The sequence below is a fragment of the Phascolarctos cinereus genome, unplaced genomic scaffold (genome assembly GCF_003287225.1).
Source record: "Phascolarctos cinereus isolate Bilbo 61053 unplaced genomic scaffold, phaCin_HiC Scaffold_5;HRSCAF=322, whole genome shotgun sequence".
NCBI lineage: Eukaryota > Metazoa > Chordata > Mammalia > Diprotodontia > Phascolarctidae > Phascolarctos > Phascolarctos cinereus.
In genome coordinates, this window is record NW_027555958.1 from 33,337,756 (window position 1) to 33,358,453 (window position 20,698).

Below are 20,698 nucleotides of genomic sequence, written 5' to 3' on the forward strand. Positions count from 1 at the left end.
GAAAGGTTTTAATAAACTAGAGAGGGGGCAGCTAGAGCACAGGCCCTGAAGTAAGGAGGACCTAAATTCAAACCCAGCCTCAGACCAAACACTTGACCCTTACTAGCTGTGTGACCCTGGGCAAGTCACTTAACCCCGATTGCCTTTCAAAAATAAAATAAAAAATAAACTAGAGTAACTGGTATGGTGAAGAACCACAAGATATTACCATCAGAAAACAGGGTGAACAGACTGTTTAATCTGAAAGGGGGAGATAAGAAACATGATGTCTTGAAGTATTCCGAGGGGCATTATGTGGAAAACTAATGACTCCAGAGAGAGAGAGGGCAAGTGACTTCACTCCAGTCTCCAAATCTGTAAAATTGAGATAATCCTGTGGTGGCTAAGTCACAGGAGTTGTGAAGTCCAAAGAAAACATTCTAAACACTCTGCAAGCTTGCAAACACTATAGGGAATGTTAACCAACAGAGGGTTAACCTCAGATGCCAGAAGGCCTGGGTTCAAGCCCTACCTTGAAAGCTGTCATTCTAAATAATTTATTTAGTCTCTAAGATTTTAAGCTGGAGAAATGTTTATCTGCATTCCGGAGAAATCACAGGTCAATTAAGGGAGGAAAAAATGGTAATTATTGTTGCTATGGGCCCCTAGGGACTATACAAGGAGCTGGGGGTGAGTGGCCCTCGAAAAGAGGCAAATTTTGGCTTGAATGTGTAAACCACCACCAAAAAGTGAAAAAGGAAAACAGTAATTAGAATGAGCAATCTTAACTTCAGAAGACCGGGGGAGAAAGTGCACTTTTCTACAAAGGTGGGGGCCTGTGGGTGAAGAATATTACACACACTGCCTCCCTAGGTATTAGCATGGGTTAGTTTTGCTCAACTGCTTCTCTCCCCACCCCCACCCCACCCCCCACTTTCTCCTCCCCTTTCTTTTTATTCGTTGTTACAAGACTTGGCTCTGGGTAGGGGAGGAGTCTAAATGACTTTGAGGCAGCTAAATGGCCCAATGGGTAGAGTTCTGGACCCAGACTCAGGAAGAACCAAGTTCAAATACAGCCTCAGTAGTAGCTTAGGGCTTGGTGACCCTGGGCAGGTCACAACATCTGCCTGCCTCAGTTCCTCATCTGTAATAGCCCCTACTTCCCAGTGTGGTTGTGAGGATTAAATATGGTGTGTAAAGGGCTTTCAAACCTTAAAGCACTGTAGAAATGCTAGCTATTGTGTAAAAACAAGATAGAAATAACAATTAGCCAGAAAAAAACAGGTTTGATACAGGAATTTTCTAGCAATTGGAGCTGTCCAAGAGTGGCCGTTATCTGGCCGGCGAGTAGAGGATCAGATGGTCTCTGAGGTCCTGTCCACACCAAATTCTGTGAAAGTAGCAAGAAGCTCCCGGAACCTAAACTTGCATCCCCACCCAGGCACAGAGCCAGCCACCAGCCTCGTAGTCGGGGTGATCTGGGTTCATGATCCACCTTGGACACACACTGGCTGAGAGAGTCTGGGCGGGTCACTTGACTCAGTGCTCGGGCAACTATAAAAATCGGCAAAAACTGGCTATCTGCCTTGACAGAGGGACTGTCTTCACCAGGAGTACCCTCCACCAATAAATCACGGGTCTGAGCCAAAAAACAAAACCAAAAAACAACCTCACTTTAGACACAGGTTTCTAGTGTGGCTCCAGATGAAGGAGGGCGCCGGGGTGGGCGTGGGCGTGGGGGTTGGCAGACGTGTCCAAGGGCCCAAGAAGACCAGAAAGCCACGGGAATCTACTAAAATAATTTACTTAGAAATCCAGGGAGTGGGTCACGCCCAGGGAGGAGCCTGCACCGCCCCGACAGGCCAGCAGGGGCTCCCAGCTGGGCGCCGTCCACGTGGCAAGGGCCACCCCAGGACTGGTGACCCCAGGCCGGGAGGAGCCAGGCTCGGGGCCGCCCCTTGCCTTCCCTCCCTTCCTCCTCGGTGGCCAGGGCCAGCCAGGCCTCAGTCCGAGGAGCTGTCGCTGTCACCGTCCCCGCCGTCGGGGCCAGGGCTGCCTCCGTCCGGGTCGGGGCCGGGCGGGAGGAGTGGTCTCCGACGGGAGCGCTTGGGTCTTCGGGGTCCGGCGGCCAGCAGTCTCCGCTTCAGCACGGCTGGGGGGGGAGAGGCAGGCAGCCGGTGGGTGAGTAGCACCCTGGGGACGCCAGGGGCCAGAGGAGGAGGAGGGGACGGCCAGGGGCTTGGGAGGGGGGAGCAAGGAGAGGGACAGCCGGAGGAAGAGGAACTGGGGGGCGGGAGCGGGGAGAGGCCAGGGGCCTGGGGAGAAAGAGCAAGGGGAATGGGTGGCCAAGGCCCTGGGGGAGAGGGAGCAGGGGGAGGGGCCGTCACCTGCCACCGTGTCCTGGCTGTCTATCGACGGCCCCCAGTAGATACTCTCCCCCCGACGGAAGTTTCGATGCAGCCGTGTGCAGAGCGTGGCCAGCGTGAGAAGCACCAGCAGGAAAGTCAAGGCAGTGGCTGCCCACGCCGCTTCCTCGGTGCGCGGAGTGGGAGCCCGGGCCGGCCGGGAAGGGGCTGCCCGGGGCGCTGGAGAGGGATGCCCCGGGCAGATGCAACCCCCTGGGCTTCCATGCCCTGGTCGGGAGTTATTGCTTTCTCCACCTTTCCGAGCAAATGCCAGCACGGGGGGTATCACCGGCCTCCCCTGGGCTGTCTGTGACGGGCTTGCTGATCCCTAAAGAGTGAGGAGGAGCCCTGGTGGCAGGGGCTGTGGGCAGGGAACCAAGGGCAGCTCGAAGTCCCCTCCTCTTCGCTCCAAGAGTGTACTCTGGACCCCAGGACTTAATCCCTTCCCCAGGGGGGCGCCAACTCCGGAGGGCAAAGGCTGTAGCCAGGGCCTGTGAGAGAGTCAGGAAGAGAAGTCACCCCTCCCTCATTCCCTGAGTCCAGGTCTGCCCAAAGTGCCAGCCAACCACCAGTTCCCCTCACCTGTATACTCCCGCTTGGACACAGGTGGTCCTTGCCTAGGGTGGGCTCTGCCCAGTGAAGCCAGGGGGCACTGGAAGGGGTGGGCCAAGGTCTCCTTTTTCCCCTTCTCCTCATCTTCAACCAGCGGGCCACCCAGGCTGGCTCTACTCTGGCCATTTCAAGTGATGCCCCCCAGGCAACCAGTACAAGAGGCTGTAAGAAGCACCAGCGACAGTCATGGGCAGAGCATTTTAGACACCCGCTTTATCTGCTCCCCCAAGTCGTGAAAGGTCTCCCTGTGAGAGTCTCCTGGAAACCCTCTCTTCCCACAGATGTTAACAACCAGACACCCCTCTTTCACCAACACCCAGAGCAGCACCACTGCCAAATCCCAGGCTACTCACCCGTTGCTGAGTGAGGCCGAGATGAGGGATCAGTCTGGGTTGAGATACACAGCCATGGGCCAGAAGGACAAACTGGAGTTTCAGCCAGGGGTGTATACAGGGGTGGTAGAGGAAGGTGATGTCGCTGCCCTGCTGGGAAGGGCTCTGGCTCAGGCTCGAGCCCGACTGTACTTGGCCTCTCCCTGGGACACAGGGAGCCAGTGCCCTGCCTTTCTTAGGACCCAGCTAAGTATGGGTAATGATGTTGGCTAAGGATGTAGCTTTTCCTCCTTTCACTGAGCCTCTGACAAAGGGGGCTGCATTTGAGCTATTTTTCCAAGGCCCAGCCAAACCCCTGTGCCCAGTGGTGCCTTCCCACTGCCCTCACCCCTTCTTTCTCGGGCTGTCTCCCTCCGCTCCCACCAAACTCAGATCACTCCTTGACCTTTCCTGTGCTTGGTATTATTCCAAATAAAATGTCTTCATTGCTTAGCTTACCGTGTCTCCCTCTAGATTTTAAGCTAGAGCATTCACTCATTTTTTTCCATTCAATACTTTATTGCACACCTACCATGAACAAAGCTGGGCTAGGCTTTGTTTCTGGGAGATACAAAGACAGAGGAGGCCTGGGCCCTGGCCTTCAGAAAGCAGAGAGTCCAGGAGAAAGAGCAGGGACATGATATATGCGTATGTAACACAGAAAAGCAGAAAAACAGAGCCACAAGCCGAATGGTGGGTGAGTCCAAGGAAGGCTTCATAAAGCCCACAGCCTTGGAGTTGGGATTTGTAAGAAGGGAAGAATTTCAGGGAGAAGGCATTCCAGTTGAAGGGTGAGGGGTGTGGAAATCTAGGAAGCAAGAAAGCTTATGCTGTCCACAGGAGATAGAGGCGAGTTCCATTGACTGAAGCTACAGGACATGTGGTGGAGGGAAGGATGAGAGAGAGAAAACTGGAAAGCTAGGGACGAATTAGCTTATGTAGGATATTGAATGTCACTGAGTCTAGACCAGGGGTGGCGAACCTTCTGCCTCAAGGCCACATGTGGCCCTCTAGGTCCTCAGGCGTGGCGCTTTGACTGAATCCAAACTTCACAGAACAAATCCCTTAATAAAAGGATTTGTTCTGTAAAACGTGGATTCAGTCAAAAAGCCAAATCCAAGGACCTAGAAGGCCACATAGGCAGAAGGTTCCCCACCCCTCATCTAAACTTTATTCTGGAGGCTACAGGGATCCACTGAAGAATTTTGATGAGATAAGTGACACGCTCAAGTGTGCACATTAGGAAGATTAATTTGGCCCCTGTAGGAAAGACAGACTGAAGGGTGCAGGGGAGGCAGGAAGGCCCATTAGGAAATCATTGCATTAGCCCAGGGGAGGTGAGATCTGCCCAGAGATATGGGCAAGGTTGACTTGCCAGAGCTTTGCAACTGCACAAATTAAGAATTAAAGCTACCAGCTCAGGGTAGGGCCAGGCTTATCTTGTATTTATTCAAAAGTCCCAACAGTATTCAAACAGAAGGCTCGACAAGACATCAGGTTGCCCAACCCCTGGTGTTGACTTAAACACCCCAATAAATTCTAATTTACTCAGCAACTCACATGAGCCAACCCTGAACTACAGAAGAGAAAAGCCGCATTAGACACAGTCCCTGCCTCAGGCAGAAAAGAAGGCTCTAGTGAAGAAGACAAAGTTAAAACATATGAAATAAGAGGGTATAGACGAGTCAGAAGGTGTGTCAAACTCTGTTATGCTTCCAGGGTTCAAACAAAGAGCAGGGTGGAGTGCAGAGGACCAGTGGAGGAACTGAGATCAGGGATGCACCAGGCTTTCCACTCTACAATTCAACACTCTTTTACATGCCGTCTCCTCTCTTCAAATGCTAGGACAGTGCTGTGCACAGAATATATGCTAACTTAATAAATTCTTTTTCCTTCACTGAGGGACAGTCAAGATTTGGATAGATGGAGAAAAGCTAGAGGAGAGGATCAGTAGTGCACAAAAATCAGGAGGTAGGACAGCATGACAAAAATGAGTCTGCATAGGTATATGAGCCTGGCTAGGCTAGGCTAGGCAGAGGGTTTGTGTGGAAATTAATATAAGACTGGATGGGTAGCCAGATCAAGCCAGATCATACTGGGCCAAGCAAAGACGCAGCAAGAAATAGGGAGCCATGGACTGTCTGAGTACAAGAATGATATGATGAAAGGATGTGGGGGAAGATTCCTCAAGGCAACAGTCTCCATGATAGGAGGGGGAAGAGCTAGAGTCCCTCAAAAGGACTGTTGTAATAAATGGAGAGGAAGGGTTGGAGAGGTAACATTCTAAAAGATTGAAGAAACTGACTGGATTTAGAAGATGAGTCCAAGATGGTTCCAAGGTATAAGGTCTGAGTGACTTACATTTACACCCCCCCAAAGTAATGGATAGGGTTCTTTTTAAAGAACTTTCACACACATTATCTCATCTGATGCCCATATTAATATGCCAGGCAGATGCTTGTCAACAACAAGTGAGAGGCAGAATTGGGACTAGAACCCGGCTCTACCTGATGCCCAGTTTCAATGCTCTTTCCAGCCTACAGCATCCCACCATCTAGCTCTGGGCCAGTCAGTCAGGAAGCACTCACTCACCATGCCAGTGCCCCATACCTCCTACCTGTCATTTTGGGTGGAGGGCTGATGGCAAGCAAATTAGTTCGGCTGGAGTAAATGGTCTAAACCCCAGAGTTATGGGTGATAGAGTTAGTGACACAAGATGAAAAGAAGCAACATCAGCCTTCCCCATCACCACCATGCTGTATGTGGCCCCTACCTGCCCTGGGCCCATCCAAGTCTTGCTTACTCTTGGAGACACCTGTGGGTAGGGAAAGGAGGAAGTCTGAGTGACTTAAGAGCACCCATGGAGGTTTTGGTTGGGGAGAAGGAGTGAATACTTTAACTCTTGGCCAGGATGGGGGTAAGGGGAGGGATGAGGAGGGGGCAGGGAAACACATTCCAGGAAACCAGGAGCAGGCTGGGGGGTAGAGGAAAAGCTCCTTAAGGCTGAAGTCTTATTCATCTTTGTACACCAGTGCTTGTACAGAGTATGCTCTGGAGAACTGTTTTTGTTCAATGAATTACTTATGTGGGAAGAGGGAGAGGGAGCAAGCTGTGAGATCCCTGTAGATCTGAAGGACAGTAGGGACATCTGGGGTTCTCAAAAAGAGACAGCAGGGAGTGTCACTGCAGAACTGGGAATCTGGACCGGAAACCTGGAGGTGTTAGGGGCAGACGCCTCTCAAGTCCCCAAAGTAGTCCTCAGTCCACATGCGCAGAGGATTTGTGGGTGGGTGGGCTCAGCCTGGGCCCCATTTATACACCAATGCAAGAGTCCTACCTCTTGGGATAGAGGCCACAGCTCCCCAGGGCATCGGACCCTGTCCTGGGCCAGCTCAGTCAGGACCTGCAAACCCCAGAAGCAGAGAGCTAGAGCGACTCGTCTGGAAGGGATCCCTACTCTTCCCGCCCAAGCCCTCCACCCTCCTTGCATTCCTCCCTGTCTGCCCGGAGGCGCGAGCTCCCAGCCTAGCGGGAGGGCGCCCTCCTCCTGTCTGCCTCTGGACTCGGTTTCCCCACTCTCTGAAATGGGGTTCCAGGTTGGCGGAGCCAGCAAGACAAAGGTTGAAGATGAGGAGGCGGGGACTCGGGACTGCGCTCCTGGATCCTCCCTTCCAGCCCCTGTGCCAAGTGCTGGGGGCGCTTGCAGATCTCGGAGGAGGAGAGTGCAGTCCCCTAGGCGGGGCAAGGGGCAGACTTACCGCCCTGGGGCCGCGCGCCGCCCGGCAGAACAGCGCCGGCAACAGCAACAGCAGCAGCAGCAGCAGCAGCAGCAGCAGCAGCGGTGGCTGCCGCAGCAGCTGCGGCCAGCGGGGCGCCGCCATCCCCTGCCCAAGCCCCGGACTGTCCCGGCGGGGAGCTGGCCCCGCCGGCCCGGCCTCTGGCCCCGCCCCCATTCGCTGGCTCCGCCCCTCCCTCGCGCCCCGCCCATGTAATGGACAGACTCTTCCTCGCTCCTCGCCCCACCCCCTACGCGCCCACCCTCCGCCCCGCCCCTGGCCTGCGTTGTCAATCAAGGAGGCTGTCTGAGAGTCTCTGCTCCTGGCCCCGCCCCTAGAGTTGGCTCCGCCCCCAGCTGGATCTGGGATCCAGATCCCGCCCTCTAGGCTCCGCCTCCTCCGTGCGCGCCGGGATGAGCGAGCGCGTGTGCGTGAGGGCGGGGGGGTCGGAGGAGAGGCGAATTGCAACAAAATATCCGGCCGGCCGCGCTCAGTGACGCCAGCTCGGCGAGGTCACGTTGAGGGGAAATAGACGAGGCCCGCGGAGTTGTGAGGGAGCGTGAGAGGAGCGCTAGTTGAGAAAACTGGCGCTTGCGCAGAAGCTGGGGGGTACAATGGAAGAGGGGGGTGTCTATAGAGGGGGTTGCGCACGCGCAGTCTCCAGTGGTTGGTAGGTAACAGTTGGCATCGCGCGCTGGGCGGGGTTCGGGGCAAATGAGTAGAAGCACTCTAGCTGCCCAGAAGCGAGCCCCGCAGGCACCAGAAACGGCTTTGAGCATCCTTAACTAAGCCCGAATCTCTAGGAGCCTCCTGGGAGAGAGTTGTGGGGAGAGACATCTGGGAGCCCGGGCCAACCCCGACCCCTCTCTGAGCCTCAGTTTTGTCTTCTATAAAATGGGGATACATAATACCAGCAGTACCTAAGCTCTGAGCTTCTAGTGAAACATGGATAAGCCGAGTGAAGCACTTTGTACGCCTTAAAGAGCCGTATCAATGTCGCTTGTTATCATCATTATTATTATTATTACTCCAGCAGGACCTGGAGCCAGGAAGACCTGGGTTCAAATCCTCCAGTGGTCTCGGCCACTGACTGTGTGACTTTTGGTAAGTCACTTAACCACTGTCTGCCTCAGTTTCCTCATCAGTAAAATAATAATAGCACCTACCTTCTCAGTAGGTTGTCATGGGGATAATACTTGTCAAGCGCCTTAAGAACCTTAAAGTGCCAAGAACATGCTAGCTATCGTTATTAAAGCATTTCAAAGCACTAGATATTCAAAGCTCACATATATATTCAAATTCACTTATCTCACTGATTTATCCAGAGGTTTAAATGAGATAATTAATAAGAGGACGTTCTTGGCTGTACAGCGAGTCGCAAAACTCTTAGTACAGTGTTAACTTATTACAGCCGAAGCTGTTATGTCATTCTTAGCATTGTTATTCCAACTCCTTGAAGGTCAGGTCCCAGCTTTCAGAAGTGAAACTCTGACCTCGAGCCTCCTGGGCTCCCACCCCATCCTCCCCAAAGCCCAGGATCCAATCCCCAAACCACAGGTCTCCAACTCCCCCTCTCCTGTTGCAAAATCGGGTCTGACGAACTGGGTGAGGGCAGGGGTGTGGAGGGGAAAGATGAAGGGAACAAAGGAAGCAATCACTGCGTTCTTGACCAGGGCTGATCCTATTAGGAATCGTGCCCCGAGGAGCCACCCACTTCCAAATTCCCTGGCCCCAGCTGAACTTTCTTCTGCACCCAGTGTGAATCCCTCCATCAGACCACCGATCCACAGTCTGGAGGGGGAGGGGGAGGGGGAGCACACACACTGCCCTATTACTGTGGACATGAGATGTTTGTTAGCGATGGGGAGAGCTGGATTTTCATCCATAGCGATATGGAGGTAGCCAGCTGGCCTCGCCCCCAAATAGGAGAGCTTGCAGGGACCTCTGGCCTACCTCCTCTCTCCTTTCTCTTGGACCCTGGTTCTGCCAACAACATTCCACTAGAATTTAAAGGAGTCATGGTGGTGGATTGCTGGGTTCAACCAAAAAAAATCCACGGGAAGGCAACCAGATTCTTCCAAGCCAAGAGACTCCTTGCCCTCTCCACCCTGGTTAGCAATTCTGCACTCCCATCCTAGGGTGATCTCCTGCTCAAAGAGGAGCCCTTTCTCTGCAGGGGATCCCAAGGTTTCTGTCGGGAGCCCTCTTTGCACAGGTCTGTCTGTAAGATCCCAGTTTCTGCGGGAGGGTTCTCTCCGCAAGGGTCTGGCGGTGGGAGTGCTTTCTGAGGTCAGGTTCGTTGCGGAGTTACCCTCTCCGCAGAGGAGTCTGGGAACTCATTCACTGCACGGTGTTTGGGTGGGGTCCTCTCCACAAGGGTCTGACTGGGAACTGTCTTTCAGAGGCCGGGTTCGTAGTGTGAGACCCTCCCTCTACGACAGGCATCTGTCTTCGGGGCTTTTTTCTGACAGCAGGGCCGGGGTGGGGATCCCCTCTCCCCAAAGGCTGTATGGGAGCTTTCTTTCTGAGGTCAAGGTCTCTCTGGCGACTGTGGGAAAGGACCCCTTCTGTTACCTTCATAGCCCCAACCCCTTCTTAGACAACATTCGGCGCTCCTACCTCGCTGTCCTCCCCTTCTCCCATTCAGCCCCAGACGCAGGCAACTAACTCTCCAGCCCGTCTCTGTCCCTGCTCTGTTTGCCTCTTTCCCTCTCTAAGCTCTTTAGCTTCACACTCGCTCTGTGGATCGTGGCGGCCGAGCCCAAATCCTGAACTCAGAGTTGGGTCCGGAGAGGACTAGCAGGGGAAGGAGGGCAAAAGGAGGGAAGGAAGACTGTCCAGTTTCTACAGTCGCTCAGACAGCGGGAGAGCGCGGAGTACCAGCCAGCCACAGCCCCGCCGCCAGAGCCTGGGCTCCCACACTTTTTCCTTGGAGTCGGAGGAGGGCCGGGCCCCGCGGACGCAGCCTTCGAAATTTTTGTTTCCTCTCCCCTCCCCTTCACGGCTGATCCTGGACTAAGACTGCCCAACCCATGTGGGACAACGGGAAGGATCGCTGGGAGAGGCAGGAGGTGTTTCCGCAGCTCCCCAGGGTCTGTTTGGGATCCCTAAAGGTACAGGCACGAGCAGGGCTGCACGCCAGAGCCCTCTCCCTACGCCTCCCGGTTGGCACCACCTTCCTCCCAAGGCCCCTTCCGGCATGCAGGCAGGGAGACTCTGCCCCGCCCAACTCCGAGCTCTGGGTGCCCTCTCCGCCCTCACTCCCTCCAGCCGCAATCACTGTACAAAGGACGGGTGGTGGGTGAGGGAGGGCGGCCGGCCCCGAACTGGCTGCTGCTCCAGAGGCCAGGCCAATAGGGAGCTACGGCCCCCAAGCGGGAGGGCTCTCAGCCTTCGCAGTCCGCTGCGCCCAGAGCAGAGCTAGGAGATCTCCGAGGGGGCGGACACTCGCCTGCCGCAGCCCCACCTCTCGCTCTTTGCTGTAGCTCGCTCTCTCGTCTTCGGACCCCCGCTATCCTCCCCACCCCGATTCCGATCTGCACTCGACATGCCTGCTTGGGGCCCCGCCCTCTCCCTGGCCCTGACTGCCCTAAGCCTGATCTGCCTCCTGGCCCGATGGCTGGGGCGATTCACTGACAGTACCAGAAAGAAGCCAGAGCACAGGAAAGAGGAGAAAGCGAAGGAAGAGGTGGTGGAGGAGGACGAGGAGGACGAGGAGGACGAGCTGGAAGAGGATGAAGAGGAGGAGGAAAACCCAGCCTTTTGGGACGGCTTCAGTAAGGGCCAGGAACTGGTGCCCGGGGGCTGCCGCCTCATCTTTAAGCGTTCTGCCCTGGCACACTGTCTCCTGCGCACCTTCCGCAAGTCGGTGGCCCTGAGCGAGCCTGCCCACAGCTCGTGGCTCTCAGGACCCCATGTACAGACCTTTTACCATTTCATGCTCCCGGCAGGCCAGGGGCTCCAGCTGGCCCGGGAGAACCTACAGCTGGCGGACAATGGGCTGGTGGCCCTGGACTGGGTAGTGGGACCTTGGGCCCCCAGCCCTCAGGTAGTGACTAACGCCTACAGCTCCCCGCCGGTCCTGCTGGTCATCCCCAATTCCTGGGGTCGCCTGACCCGCAACGTGGTGCAACTTTGCCTCTTGGCCCTGGAGAAGGGTTACTACCCTGTTATCTTCCACCGAAGGGGCCATCAGGGCAGTCCGCTGCTCAATACCCAGCTTCAGACATTCGGGGACCCCTCAGATCTCAAGGAGGCGGTCACCTACATTCGCTTCAGACAGCCAGCTGCGCCACTGTTCCTGGTCAGCGAGGGCTCGGGGTCGGCCTTGCTACTGTCCTACCTGGGCGAGTGTGGCTCCTCCAGCTATGCCACGGGGGCAGCCTGTATTTCGCCCGTGCTCCGCTGCCGGGAGTGGTTTGAGGATGGGCTGCCCTGGCTCTACGAAAGGGCCTTCCTGCTGTACCAGAAAATCACTCTTAGCAGGTGGGTACCCTGGGCAAAAAGCGCAGAAGGCAGTCTGAGGAGCAGCAGCAGGCGCGATCCCCCATCCCACCCCCACCCCAATCTGGGGCAGCCCTGAGGAGCAGCAGCAGATGTGATCCTCCTCCCCCTCCCCCAATCTGGGCTGCCTGGGAAGTCTTTAACAAATGTCAGGCCTTAGTAAAAGTTCGGGCCAAGTTCTCTTACGTAATCCCACCGCGGGAAAGAAACCCATTTTAGTCGAAGTGTTAAATGCTTTTCAGATGGGATGGGTACAGCTGTTTGGGCTGGCTTCCTTCTTTTCTTAATCCACAGTTGTCTCAACCCCTGAGCAGCCTGGATGCTGAGGAAAGAGGCCAGTACTATCCAATGTGACATTGTCTCTTGGTCCAAAGCTGGATAGGTCCAAAAAGGGATCCTGGAAGGAACTGTATCCCAGTACCCAAATAGAGGACTTTTACTGAGCTTGGCAACAAAGGAAGACAGGAAATAGGGCACGCAAAAGCTGAAGCGTCCTTAGACCTAGGCAGATGTCAAAGAAAATGCTGGACAGGGAATCCCAGCTAAGCCACTGACTTGAGGTGTGTGACCTTGAGTAAGTCACTTTTTCTTTCTAGCCTAAGATCCTACCTTGGAAAAGGAGAGGAATGGACTAGATGGTTGCCAAGCTCCCTTTCTGGTTCTACTGTTCTTTGATTCCCCTGAGTCTTTTGAACCCTGAAGAGCTGGGGGGGGGTGCTTCTTAATAGAGAGGCATATGACCTGAACCTTGGGGGAGGGGAGTGGCACTTTCCACAGCAGATAACCCAGGTCTCAGTTGTCAGTATGGTGATGAGGAGGTTTAAAAAAATATTTCTGCCTCCTCCTCTTCCCCATTTTCTTCCTCTTCTTTGCCCCTCTCCCCCCAATAATGAGAAGAACAAACCTTGTACTCAGCAGAGCTGCCATGGTAACAGAAAATCCAGTCTAGGAGCCCAGGTGTCCACATTTGGTTTTGGTTGCCATGGTTTTCCAGGCCCAAATGACTGATGACAGAGACCACTCTGTGCTTCCCCATCACTACCACCATGATTCAACCACTCCTGACCCTGAGACAGCATCCCAAAATCAGGGGTGAGGAAATAGGGTGGAGAAATCCAGAGCTGTGGGAAGTACCTAGTGGTCAGGGAGTTTAAGGTTGAAGACCCTATGCAAATCTTTTTTGGCCAAGAAGATGACATCATCTACCTTGGGCTGTCATTCACGGTCCATGGGAAGTCTCAGCTTAGTTGAATCCCATGATGAGGAGAGATGCTATTGGCCCTTAATTCATGCCTGAGAACTGGCTGTCACACTGTTGGAGTCAGAATTGGAAACAAATACAAGCTAATCTCCCCAAACATCCATCCATGCACATCTCATTGAAAATTCGCTTTCAGATCCGCTCCCTAGACTACCTGCAGTGAATTTTAAATTCTTCCCCAGCTTCTTCTGCCACCAAGCACCCTCTTGGAATGCCTTCCCTCCATGTCCAACCCATGTGCAATCAAGATAGGCAAATGACTTTTAGCATTAGCTCAAGCAAAATATCACGAGGAAAATGGATCTGCTACCAAAAAGATCATAAATTCATAGAATGCTGGAGCTGGTAGGATTTTCAGAGATCATTTAGTTCAACACCATATTGTAGAGAAGGAAATCATAAAAAAAGGAGTGACGCCTAAGGTCATACAGTGAGTTATGCAAGAAAGACTAAAAAACTACGTTCCTTGATTTCCAGGCCAGAGCAATGAAGGAGTCTGTCCAATGGGCCAGAACTGATGTTAGGCAACAGTGCCACAAAGATAAGAATCGAACAATACTTAACCACCACAGACCAAGGTTACATTGATTTGGTTTGCTTTGGTTTGGGGGGGGGGAAACACTATGTGCACGTTGGAGCTTTCTCCCCTTCGCCAAGCCAGCCCAAACTGAAATGATCTCTCCATCGCTGCTATTTGGGATGACCAGAAGCATGGCTCTGGGCAATCAGGAAACCCCGTTGAAAACCCCTTGAATAAGGGTTTTTACCCCCTTTTGTGTCTTGGACTCCTTGGGCAATCTGGTAAAGTCTTTGGACACCTCATAATCATGTTTTTATGTGCACAAAATAGAATTATAAAGAAAACCAATTACACCAAATCTAAGCATGTAATTTTTTCCCATCCAACTTTACAGATTCCCTGAAATTTATCTCCCTTGGGTGTCTATGGACTCTGGGTTAATTACTCCTATTCTAGAATAATATCCCAAGAAAGAGGGAGAAACCCCACATTCGAAGGAACAGTATCTCCAAAAATCCACTATGATGTTCTTTTTTTCCTTTTTTTAAAATTAATTTATTTTGATTTATCAACAATCACTTCCATAAGCTTTTGAGTTTTAAATTTTTCTCCTCCTCCCTCCCCACCTCCCTCCTCAAGATGGCTTGCAATCTGATATAGGCTATAAATATACATTCCTATTAAACACATTTTCACATTAGTCATGTTGTAAGTTCTTTTTCTTCCTCTTCTTCACCCTCTCCCTGCCTCAGTTTACAGTCTTTGTTGTTGACAGATATGCTACAGCCCTAGATGACATAGTGGACACAGACAAACTCTTTATGAGCCGCTCCCTGCGTGAATTTGAGGAGGCCCTTTTCTGCCACACCAAGAACCTCCCCATCAGCTGGGACACCTACTGGGATGACAATGATCCCCTCCGGGACGTGGATGAGGCTGCCGTTCCTGTGCTCTGCATTTGCAGCGCCGATGACCCCGTGCGGGGCCCTCCAGGCCAAACCTTGCCCACCAAACTCTTCCAGAACAACCCCTACTTCTTTCTCCTGCTCAGCCGCCATGGGGGCCACTGTGGCTTCCTCCGGGAACATTCTTCCCCAGCCTGGAGCCATGAAGCTACCCTGGAGTATTTCCAGGCTCTGACTGAATTCTTCCGATCAGAAGAAAAGGTGAAGGGGCTGTCCCGCCACCGCTCCTCATTCTTGGCAGGCCGCCGTCGACGATTTACTCTGCAAAAGCGAGAGGTAGCGCCAACCTCACCTCGACTTGAGGAGATGTTTAGCTGGAAGCGGTCATATACAAAGTGAGGTCCACGGAGACGCCCCCACATTGTTCCTGTCCCTGATTCTAATGCCTCATGGGAAAAGGAAGCTGGCTGCTTCCATTCATCAGCTCAGGTCTCAAATGGAAGAATTATGCCAGCATGGAAAGGAACCATTGGAGTGGGCAGCCACCATCCCTCTGTTTAGCGACCTTGTCTACTAGCAGGGATGGAACCTACAGAAAATCTGCAGGGGCTTGTTCCTATGTCCTCAATGAGGTAGCAGTCCCTGCTTGGGTCATTCCAATTCATCCTGGTCTACACAACATGTCTATCGTGGCCGCCATCTTTTCCCATCATTATGAATTTCAAAAGCCAAAGAAAGGCATGCATTTATCAGATAGGAAAGTGAAGGTAAAGTTCCCAGGCATCAGCAAAAACAGCTGTTTTCTTAGAAGTAGCCATAAGGATACACATAGATGTCATATCGCACATGTGGTGTCCTGTAACTCTGAGTTTGAGACCAGGACTCAGCCCTTTAGCCACTTGGTAGAGAGAACTACAGAGCCTTAAATGCAAACATCCTGTGTTTATGAAGTCCCACCCCATTCCCTCTGGCTGGAAAGCACTGTTCTGAAAACAGTAGCTGGTTCAGGCTGGTGTACAGGATGAGTCCCTCATTCCTATCAGTATCAGAGAAAGCCGGGCTCCCCTCAAATGGTAACAGAGTCTATGAGCAGTCATGAATTCTGGCCTGTAGACCATCTCCTCTAAGCCTTGAACCTGATGAAGAGCGAGAGGAGAGATGAAAATCACAGACAAGAATCTTTTCCTTAGGTCAGACTTTTTCTTGCCATTCCCTTCCTGGAAAATTGTCCATGAAGAGGCTGACAAGGAGGAGAATAGAGTAGGGAATGTGGGTGCCTGTCTCAGTAGCTGGGGAGGAGGCATCAGAAAGCCTTGTTTGGTACCATTAACCACAGGCTCAAGGACCCTGGCCTGTTCTGAGCAGGTCCCTGGCATTGTGCCAGGGCTAAGGAATCCTCAGGATCAAAGACAGCTGGGACTTCTTTAACTGAGCTAGCTTCTCAGAGATGCTGATATGTTTTTAAGTACCTTTTCCTGTATCCGGGGATGCTCCAAGAAAGCTAGACCGGAGGCTCCCATTTTCGTCTTTTGGGCTAAGTTTTAAGGACCATATTGTTTTCTGTAAGGATGGAATGTCTTTTCTCCCCAGAGTTTTCTGAACCACTAGCCTATTTCCAGACATGGACACTAGAAACTTTCCTCCATTCCAGGGTCAGGAGGAAGGGAGAAATATCACATGTACTGTGAATGGAAAAGCTAGAAACCCGGAGGGAGTTGCAGCCTACCCAGTGTCTTATTAATACTCGATTTTTTTCCCCTGCCCCAGTTATTTGAAAGTCCATTCACACCGAATCTAGGACTGCTTGGAGGGGCATCTACGTTTCCTCTGATTTCTAATCACTCATCCCTTAAGGGATGGTTAGTTCTGTGGGGAAGGCCGAATGAGATGAGTCCTAGACCAAAGATGTGAGGACATCTTTGTTCATGACGAGGAGCATAGCCCACAAGGTGTATCAAAGCGTGTCCTGCTCCATATTTGACTAAGACACAAGGTCTCATGACTCATGACTTTATTTGAACCTGCCCATGTACTCACACCGAGCTGGAGAGTATTTGTTCAGATGTGACAAGCCACATCCTGGTCTAATATGCAACAAAAGAGTTCTAAAAAGGGAAACAAATTTGCCAAAAGTCACGCATGGCACATGGCCTAGCATCTGCAGATGACAGTATTGCTGCTATTTGGAGGCTGGGTCTAATCTGTCTAGGCCTAAGAAACACCTCCTGGGTTGAGATGTAGACAAGGCTCGATTGTTCAAGAAGAATCTCGTTTGGGGATTATGTGGGCCCTTGCTCTTCCTCCTCCTCCTCCCCCTTCTCCCTCTGCTTTGTCATCTCCTAACCTTTGGCCAGTGCCAATAAAGGCTGAACTATAAATCAAACTATTCTGGGGCACAGATGTCGCTTTGACAAAAGGCTGGGTGAGAAGGTAGGCGGTCATGCCCAATCCAGCACAGCTCTGTGCCCAGGGCAGGTGCTCAAATACTTCAGTGAATGAATGAATCAGAATTTCCCTTTTTGAGACTTTTTTTTCCTCCTTGGCAACCAGTAATTCAGAGCTGGGTGCAAAGTCAGAAATAGCCTGATGGCTTTAGCAGCAAGAAGAGCTTATGCCGATTTTGTGCCCCATCTCCAAGGGCTGTAGTTAGGGTTTTTTTCCAATTGTTAGGTTTTTTGGAAGAGGAGAATGAGGAAGAGAAGGAGAAAGAAGGAGGAGGAGAGCATAGGAGAAAAGGAGAGAAGGCAGGAGAGGAGGCTGAAAACAGAAAAGAAACAATTATAACTACCTTCAGGTTTCTCAGGTATTTGCAGTGACAAGTGACCAGGACAAAGTCCAAAGACAGTATTAGGTGGCCCAAACACCAGCAGCTCTCAGGAGGGAGTCAGGACATGGGTCAGAACCACAGAGCTAAGAGCTATTTGCAGGCCTATTTCGTTCCACCATCTTATTTTTACAGAGGAGAAAACTGGGGCCCGGAGAAAGGAAGTGGGAACGCCTCAGACCCCAAAACCCTCCACACCAGCCTGCCAACTGCACTACTCAGGGAAGTTATCTCCTTTCCATATCTCAGGTTCCTGATACCTTAGAGCAGGGGTGGGGAACCCACAGCCTTGAGGCCACATTTGGATTTAGTCAAAAGGCCTCACTTAAAGGATCTAGGCCACATGTGGTCTCAAGGAGGAAGGTTTCCCACCCCTGCTCTATATGGAGATCGAGGCATTCAAGTCTACCCAGTGCTAATTTAGAGTGTGACCTCTTGGCTAGCAGCCAGGGCAATGCCCACAGTTAGATGAAGTTTGGGTGACTCTGTCCTTCGCTCTAAAGAGGTCTTCCTCATTGTACCCTGCCTGAGTAAACACCTTGGAACAAGTTGGACAAGCTTGAGGCAGATAATTTTGAATGTCTGACCCCTGGGGGAACTGGAGTATGAAAGCATTTTGCAGACCAAAAAAAAAAACATCAGACAGAAAAGTCACCAACTCAGAGTTAATTCTCAATGCACCTGGGGCCTGATGTCCATGTGACCCATTTGTAAGACCTCTTTTAGAAGCTTATAAGCAGAAGAGGGAAAGAAAATGAAAAACTAAAATGAAGAGAGTGGGGGAAGGAAGCAATGCCTTAAGCCCTAGAAGTGAAGGTCACTTGATTGGATGTCTGCTTCCCCTCCACTGCCCGTTGAACTTGGGGAACTGGCTGAATTAAAAAGTGGAAAATTATCTCTGACAACCTCTCCAAGTTCTACCAAGCCTTGGTCTCTCCCCAAGCCAAGAATTAATATCTTTTATTTCCCAAAGCCCAGGAACCCACAGGTTTCAAGCTCACTACCGAACCTCAGTAAAAAGAGAGCACAGGCTTTCCCCCTAAAACTGGCTGATCCAACTTACCTCCTTGCCTATGACGGGAATCCCTCTTCAGAGAAAGTTTATCTTTATGGAAAAGGGTCGGAAAATGGAAAGAACATTCATCTTAAGAGTCAAAAGGCTGGAGTCTAGATTTATGTTTCACCAATTACTTATCAGCCATGCCAGTCTTGGTGACTTCTGAGAGGCTCAGCTAGGGATCATTTGTGTCCAGCTACCCTTGGGTCAACTCGAAGATGATATGAGAGCTCCAGAGGCCTTGCCCCTATGGCTCCCTCCAAAGACTGCTCAGCCAGAGCTTCAGGAGGCCTTTTCAGACACACTTTACCTAATATCAAAGCAGTCAGGTGGTACAGTGGATAGAGGATTGAGAGTCAAGAAGAACTGAGTTTGAATCTTGCCTCAGACACTCCTTAGCTGTGACCCCTAGACAAGTCTCTAAGATCTTTCTATGCCTCGGTTTCCTCACCTATAAAATGGGAAATAATAATAATACCACCTACCTCATAGGGTTGTGATGATCACTGATCAAATGAATTAACATGTATTTTGCAAACTTTATAATGTTATATAACTGCTATTATATTATTATTAATTATCCTGGGGCAGCTTGGTGGTACAGTGGATAGAGCACCAGCCCTGAAATCAGGAGGACCTGAGTTCAAATCCCACCTCAGACACATGATACTCACTAGCTATGTGACCCTGGGCAAGTCACTTAACCCCAATTGCCTTGCCAAAAAAAAAAAATTCTCCCAAGGTTGCTTCCTATAGAGGTGATTGTGGCTCGAGTTTTGAAATGGGAAACCAGTCAGATGTCTCCTGCTTTGAAATATAGAAGAACCTAAAGATATTTTAGGAAATAAAACATGCTTCTAGAAAGCTGAAAAGTCTGCTCTACAGCATGATTCTAGAACCAGTGAAGGGATATAAAATTTTTTTTAAAATGGGACTATTGCCCCATGAAAGTAGGCACAGCGTATGAAAAATATTCAATGACTGTTTTACATTCTGAGTAGCTGAGAAAGCCTCACAGGCAAGAAAATAGCCAGCATTTATATAGGGTTTTACAAATATTTACCTCATTTGATTCTTATAACTCTGAGAGGTAGGTGCTATTATTACCCATTTCACTGATAAGGAAAATGAGGCAAACAGGTTAAGTGACTTACCCAGAGTCACACAGCTAATGAGTGTCTGAGGCTGATTTTGAACTCAGATCTTCCTGACTCCAGGCCCAGCATCCTATACACTGCAGCACCTAGCATTTCGACCAAGTCTCTGAACTAGCTGTTAACAATCATACAGAAAAGCCTTTCAGGTCTGTTCCTCCAAATCCCCCACCGCCCACCCCCACTTAAGAAAAAGCCAATTTATCATCATTGTATTCATCGACCATGTGGTTGGATGGAAAAATATCTTTTACTTCATTGCCTTGGAATAGAAAGATTTGTCTCTTGGTGTGTCCCCCTCCCCCCACAAATTTCCAGTCAGAAACAAATCCAGGACATTTATCCCCCGTCATTTGGGGCTGGAGCAGAGGGATGTACATACCCACCTGGGGATTGAGACACCTTGTCCTATGGCCTCCATCTACAAACACTGGCTGTTGCCTGTGGTTTGTAGCTCCAATTTCTCTCTTCAGAACCCTAACCTAGTGTTTCTGTTTAGTTAATAACCAGACCTCTTGCTTCAGTTAATCATTTCCTAGCAGTCTGAAAATTTCCCCAATTGTCAACAATGCCTGGTGTGTAGTACAGGGGACCTAGCCCTGTCTCTTGCCATGATGTGTGCTGTGCTGAAAAGAACATCGGATAAGGAATTTGGCAACCTGGGTTCTGGTCCTACCTACCACTGCACTTCCTCCAGAGATGCAGTCTTTCCAAGTGATGTAGAGTCAACCAATCCATGCCTTCTCCCCCTGGGGAACTAAAACCAGTCTTTTTTATCGTCTCTCACTCCTTTACCAAAGTGCTTCCCTTTCTCATCACACACCACGCTGATAAACATGAAGGTATCTTATAAAGCATGTCCAAGGAGCTTCAAATGAATCGCCCATTCAAGCACTGCTTTAGATTCCAAAACAAACACAACATATTCCTTCTCAGGAAACAGAATCTTTAAGGATGAGGCAGAGATTTGAGATTCTTTAGGCTTGGTCTGATCAAGTGGGAAGTAAAGATGCTTGAGTTAATGTCCCTAAGAACTTGGGTGGGAAAGTGTTTTATAACTTGGGGTCCATTCTGATGCTATTCTTTTGAAACCACATTTAATAGCCTAGTTTTATCAAAGGACCTGGGTTCAAATCCTCTTTTCCCCTGTGCTACTGGGAAGGTCACATCATATCTGTGTTCTTTGGCTTCCTCACCTATAAGACAAGAGGGTTGAAGATTGAAGTCTCTTCTAACTCTGAATCCTATTGTAATTTATAAAGCTATACCTCAGGAGACAGGTGTTATCTCTATTTTGTTTCTGTAAATGAGAAAATATTTTTAGAGACGTT

General features: G+C 50.9%; 2 protein-coding genes across 2 annotated transcripts; one reads left to right on the plus strand and one right to left on the minus strand.

The window, feature by feature from the left end:
* Positions 1 to 1,767: 1,767 nt before the first annotated feature.
* On the minus strand, positions 1,768 to 7,307 carry TP53I13 (tumor protein p53 inducible protein 13). The gene is given in 8 exon segments (XM_020963370.2): positions 1,768 to 2,131; positions 2,367 to 2,677; positions 2,679 to 2,875; positions 2,967 to 3,158; positions 3,350 to 3,478; positions 6,141 to 6,182; positions 6,705 to 6,770; positions 7,126 to 7,307. Coding segments are annotated over 8 exon segments (1,209 nt in total). The 5' UTR covers positions 7,249 to 7,307; the 3' UTR covers positions 1,768 to 1,982.
* A 2,757-nt stretch (positions 7,308 to 10,064) lies between these two features.
* On the plus strand, positions 10,065 to 18,051 carry ABHD15 (abhydrolase domain containing 15). Its single transcript, XM_020963340.2, has 2 exons — positions 10,065 to 11,628; positions 14,203 to 18,051. The coding sequence occupies exons 1-2, from the start codon at positions 10,691 to 10,693 to the stop codon at positions 14,729 to 14,731; spliced, it is 1,467 nt and encodes a 488-aa protein (XP_020818999.1). The 5' UTR covers positions 10,065 to 10,690; the 3' UTR covers positions 14,732 to 18,051.
* Positions 18,052 to 20,698: the final 2,647 nt, after the last annotated feature.

Coding starts and splice junctions, on each gene's coding strand:
- ABHD15 (XM_020963340.2), top strand. CDS start 10,691: ATGCCTGCTTGGGGCCCCGCCCTCTCCCTGGCCCTGACTGCCCTAAGC. Junction 11,629..14,202: donor CAGAAAATCACTCTTAGCAG/GTGGGTACCCTG, acceptor TGTTGTTGACAG/ATATGCTACAGCCCTAGATG.